The 5,706-nt window shown below is 46.3% G+C and overlaps 1 protein-coding gene across 1 annotated transcript; it reads right to left on the bottom strand.

Annotated features, from left to right (window-relative positions):
* Window positions 1-378: 378 nt before the first annotated feature.
* Window positions 379-5,075, bottom strand: SARC_07699 (hypothetical protein; the record flags this gene model as incomplete). The annotated part of the gene is made up of 1 exon (XM_014298355.1): window positions 379-5,075. One exon carries the CDS (start codon window positions 5,073-5,075, stop codon window positions 483-485), a length of 4,593 nt encoding a protein of 1,530 aa, XP_014153830.1. The 3' UTR covers window positions 379-482.
* Window positions 5,076-5,706: the final 631 nt, after the last annotated feature.

Genomic DNA, 5,706 nt, shown 5'->3' with positions numbered 1-5,706 from the left:
TATATACATATATATATTTAATATGTCAACGTTCAGGAATAGTCTCGAACTTGTACTATAGTTGAATAACCTTTGAGAAAAAAGCTTGAAGATGGTATATTCTAGTACTATCCAATGGGTGATGAGCTTGGTGTATCCAGGCAAATTCATGATATCCAGATATCTACATTCTGCTATTTGCTGCAAATCCCTTTGTGGTGATAGTACCAAGAAGATAGAGGTGACCAGTTAAAATAAGCTTGATTGTACAATGCAAATGCGGAAAGCAGTTACTTGTGGTAAACCAAATTTTAACGCTTGGTCAACAGTTAAATATGATATTTCAGGAAACAAAATCAGGCAAAATGTATGATGCAGTAAAAGTAACTGCACTTTATTGCCTGATCGACGTACTAAATCTAATTGTATAATTCTTTCGCTTTTGAATTTGCTCATACTATTTCCATTCAAATTTTACATCTCGGTTTACAGGGCTAGGGATCTTAAACTTTGACTTTGGGTTTAGCCTTTCCCTTCTTCACTCGATGAACAGTGCCTTTCGCTGAATCACGCGGAGTGTCCGTGAGCTCAGACTTGGAGCCCGACGATGCCGATTTCGTGGCAACGCTAGATCCATCCCCCGCCTTATGCGTGCGCATATGTCTACTCAGGTTACTGCCCTGATTAAAACGCTTACCACAGGTCTGACACTCATATGGCTGTTCGTTCGTGTGTGTTCTGAGATGTCGCCGAACATAACTCGGCGCTGCGAAGGTCTTTTCGCATCCTTCCCACGTGCACTTAAACACTCCACTCCTGGCATGTACTCGCATATGCGCAGACAGATAGCTCGCATCCGCAAAGCTTTTACCACACCCTTCCCAAGTACAGGGGAAGGGCTTTCGACCGGTATGCAACCGTAAATGCCTAGTTAAATTACTAGCTTCGCCTAAACGCTTGTTGCAACCTTCCCAAGGGCACAGATACGGTTTCTCGCCAGTGTGTGTCTTCAGATGTCTAGTCAAGTTGTTAGTTTGATTAAATCTCTTGTCACAGCCTTCCCACGTACACGCAAACGGCTTCTGTCCAGTATGTGTCTTCATGTGTCTGCGAAAATGGTCCAACCTTAAGAACGATTTCGAACAACCTTCCCAGGTACAGGCATGCACTCTGGAGCCTGCGATTTTCGTGGAGGTGTTTTCCGCAGCCTCTGATTTTTCAACTTTATTTGAGCTGTCATCACCAGTGTTTGTGCTTGCAGATGCAACGCCATCACTCTCCTTCCAGGGCTTTTCAGATGCCAACTTGTTCTTACCAGTGTCTGTTGCGTTGTTATCTTCCTCCATCGTCGTAGGTGTATTGCTCGCACCCTGAGAACTGGAGCCGTCGCTTGAACCAGTAGTTGACATAGTGTTACTAGTCGGAAGGGTCCTTGAATTCGGGTTATTCAGCTCCATTTGGGAAACGTCTGCCTTGTCAGACTGCTGAGCACGTTTCGAATCTACCGTCATCTCGTCAGTGGTTTGTGAACGATCTTCCCCCGTACTGGAGTCTTCTTGTACTTCCGTGCTCACTTGGTCTTGTGTGTCCACTAACTTCTGAAGCTGACACTGAAGTCTCGGCTGCTCTTTCTTCAACTGCGAATCGGTACTAGCTTCCGAAGATACAGGGACTTCCTCCGACGTTTGGCTATTGCTTGTTTTCTGCATATCTTCGAACTCCCCATTTCGAGCTTGAGGAGGTTCGGAATAGAAACTGGTATTCTGTCGTTCCACAAGTCCTTCAGCGTAGTGCCTTTGGTTCTGACTGGGAATTGACTGTTGATCACGATTTCCGCTAGTCTCAGTGTTGTATTGCATGCTCGCGCTCCCACTTGAACTAGATTCGAAAGTGTCCGAGTTAGTGACATCAGAACTCGACATATTCCCACCACCACCGCCGCCATCGACGGCCGCGGCAGGTGGCGGGGGACCATGAGCTCCTCTCTGATTGACATTCTGATGTTGCTGGCGTCGCTGTTCTTGATGACGCTGTTGTTGAGGCTGATAATGCTGGTGCATAGAAGCCTCCTGGGACAACTGTTGCTCCTGAACAGTTGCTGAATTGTTATACATATTCCTAGTCCTTTGCGATGGATCCATCGACGCTGACAAGCAAATATTCTGGCCGTTGTTAGTTTGTAAATGAGCTTCGCCACGATTTGATACCTCGTGCGACTCAACAGCTGTGTTCAAATTGTCATTTGGGATGGGCACACAGGTACCACTACTTAACCCCTCACGTTGTTGCGCTTGATGTCCCACATGTGCGCCACCATTGCCATCAAGAACCATATTTCGAGATTGAGATTGAGATTGAGATTGTTGCTGGTTCTGATTTTGCGCCTGCTGCTGCAGTTCAGACTGTAATTTGAAACCATCTTCAGAAGAACTCAGTCCCTCCTCGGATGTACTGCCTTGACTGGTCGTTTGCAAGTCTGTGAAATCTCCATCCCGAGCTCGCTCTTGCGTATTGTTTGCATATACACTCGCTGTTTTATTCCCGTTTGCAATCCTAGTTCCATTCGGCACAGATCCGTGATACATAATGACATGTTGGCGCTCCTGCGGCCCTCCGGCAAATTTGATTTGGCTCTGGCTAGGTCCCATCTGCTGGTTTAAATTGCCGCTGCTTGTCGGGTTGTATCCCATCTCGATACTCGCACTCCAACCAGATTCAAAACTATCCGAATTTGTAGAGTCCGATCTTGAAATATCCCTGCCGCCGGCAGCGCCGGGGGCAGAGATAGCACGTGGCGGGGGCCGAGACATCACTTGATTTATACCTCGATGAAGCTGTTGATGTTGATGTTGTTGATGTTGATGTTGATGTTGTTCTTGATGTTGTTGATGTTGATGCTGATGTTGTTCTTGTTGTTGACATTGACATTCATTATGATGTTGACGATGCTGATACATCTCCTGGAACAAGTCTTGGTTAGGTAACATGGCTCTATCGCCTTGCAAAGTATTCACACTGTTGCTATTCGCAGTGGCATTCGGACCAGCTGTTTTAGGTTCACTATTATGAAGTGGTGCAAACGGTCCCCTGGCACACTCGCCCTTTCCACCATGGAGAGTTTGCTGGCTCTCACCACTACGTCCATCTGATGCCGTTGAGACAAACATATCCGGAAAGCGGAACTGTTGAATGTGAGACTGAACGTGACATTGCTGATGATGAACCTGATCATGATCATGAGTTGGTTGATCAGGTCCCGGAGATCGCCTTTTGGTCCGCGCCGGTTGTCTCTGGACGTCTAGCTGTCCACTAGCATCATCCTTGGCAGTAAACCCAGTACGTATGGGAAATGCCCCTCCTCCACGATTAGAAGATGAAGCCTGCCACTGCTGTACTTCTTGCCTTGCTGAACCCGTACGCTGCGCAGAGCTGTCCATCCCCATGACCATCTCGTGCTGCATACTCTCCGTATTGGATTTTGGCTGAGTATTCATTGAATGATTACAGGTACATGTTTGCTGTCGATTGTACGCCAAATTATGTTGGCATGTCTGTATCTTTTGTTCTTCACTGTTACTGCCTGCAGATGCAGTCTGCTCTTCGCTAACTCGCGCATCTCTACTCAAAGTCTGCATAAAGTAGTTTCCCATGCTCGTTACTCGGGGCTGTGTATTGGTACGCTCTTGCTCGTCACTGTTGCTTCCATTTGACCCGCTCTGTCGTTCAGTACTAGAGCCACCACCATTTCCACCAAAATAAAGATTTGGATTCATCCCGCTACCTGCATTGGCTTGAAGTTTCATGGCCTGCGTTTGGCTGTTCACATCCCCAGGCATTCCACTCGATTCACTCCGCTGTTGATTCGAAGTCTCTTGAATTTTGTGTGGACCATTCAATCTCTGAAATTTTACTTGGCTCGAAGCATGTTCATTATTATTATCGTTGCCTGAGCCTGAACCTGAACCCGAACCACTTGGCACTTCAGTGCTTATGCTACCACCTATAATTCTGCAATTAGCTCCATCACCTTCACTCTGTCGTAAGGGTACTTGCTCAGTTGAACACATGTTGTGACCGTTCGAGTTCGGTATCATGTGTATGGACTGTTGTAGACCCGTGCCATTGCTTTGGCCACAGCTACACGGTAGCGTTCCAGTTCGAGTACTGCCCCTTTGATCTAACACAGCGTCAGTAGTGCCAACATGCCTAGAAAATTCATTTTCCCTATGTTCTATTCCACGTTTAAACTGTAGGTGGCGTGGCATGTTTGCCCCAACAACGCCAGTAGCAGCGTACTGTGTTTGGTGCGGACGTACATCATCAAATGACTCTGATGAGCTCTGCTCAGAAGAGCTAGTGGGCGCAACCTTGCGCTTCTGCATCGGTTTCTCAGATACTGAGACAGACAGTGGAACATGAGGTACACGTTGGCGCTGTCGCATTGGTGCGTGATGAAAGGTCCGTTGTCTGTGCTGATGTGGGTTCGAGTGCATATGTTCTGGTTGAGCGAAGTTCTGCTGAGCGTATGCCTGGACCTGATCCTGATTGAGTGACATCACCTCTCGCTTCTGTTGTTGACCCATGCTATGATGCCGCTGAACATGATTGTGTCCTGTGTGTAAGTGACCCCCACTATAACCATTGGAATTTTGTCTGTTGGGAGCTGCCTGAGGTGGTTGAGATTGTGTTTGTTGTAGATTATGATATGAACTCTGACTTCTAATCTGACCTTTATGATGCACTTGTGAACACCATTCGGGAGTGTGCTCGTATGGATGCTGGTGAATCGCAGCACTTGTCCTTTCGCTAGTCAACTGAGCTGAGATATTCAGAGACTGTCGCTGCCCACAATGATCCGACGACTGCCCTTGTCGTATTGCAGGTGAGCTCCCAAAAGGCCGTCCAGCAAAAGTTGAAACAGGTCCAGTTTGCTTTTGTCCTCCTTCCGGTTGCCGTGCTTGTCGGGATTGGACATTGTCGATCTCGCCACCACGCTCAGAGTCCTGCACATTGTATATTTCTGTATCATCCGGGCATACCGAAGATCTCATCCGTACTGGTTGCTGGTGCTGTTGTTGGACTATTGGGTGCTGCATTTTGTATTCCCCATTCGCTCCAGGCTGGCATTTTCTTGGATTGCTAAGCTGGCAATTATCTACGAGATTATCACTCCCTGGAACACTTGCTGCAGTCCTTGATGAATTTAGATGGACTCGCTTCCTGGATGGATACCTGGAGGTACTATCTCTCATGCATGTGGCGTAGTGCCCACTATTATGCCAATCATGAATCTGTGATAATAGTACAAGGTATACAATAATGAGTAACCCTGGAATAGCAAGGGCAAGTAGAAAGGGAAATGTTGCCTTGGAAAACAACAATTTGTTCTCTCTGCATTTACGTTATTTTGCTTAATGATAGCACGGGTGTCAGATTGAAGTAAGTAAAACGCGCTAGAATTCGTAACTCGTAAAACTTTGGCTTCTTGGGTGTTTATAGAGTGATGAATGTTGAAAACACTTATGCACAAAAATGGCTCAATATACCTATATAGAATCAATGATATACAAAGATGCAGACCATTTGTTACTAGTATAAACTAGAGGTAAAAAAGGCTACTTAGTAGTGTAGCAACTCGGTTATGACGATTAGCATATGTATGCCAAGAAATCTGACATATTTTACACAGAGACGGCAGAAAACATACATAGATACATTCAAAACAAA

The sequence above is a fragment of the Sphaeroforma arctica genome (assembly GCF_001186125.1).
Source record: "Sphaeroforma arctica JP610 unplaced genomic scaffold supercont1.627, whole genome shotgun sequence".
NCBI lineage: Eukaryota > Ichthyosporea > Ichthyophonida > Sphaeroforma > Sphaeroforma arctica.
The sequence above is the reverse complement of the archived record's forward strand: the minus strand, read 5'-3'. Positions and strand labels throughout refer to the sequence as shown.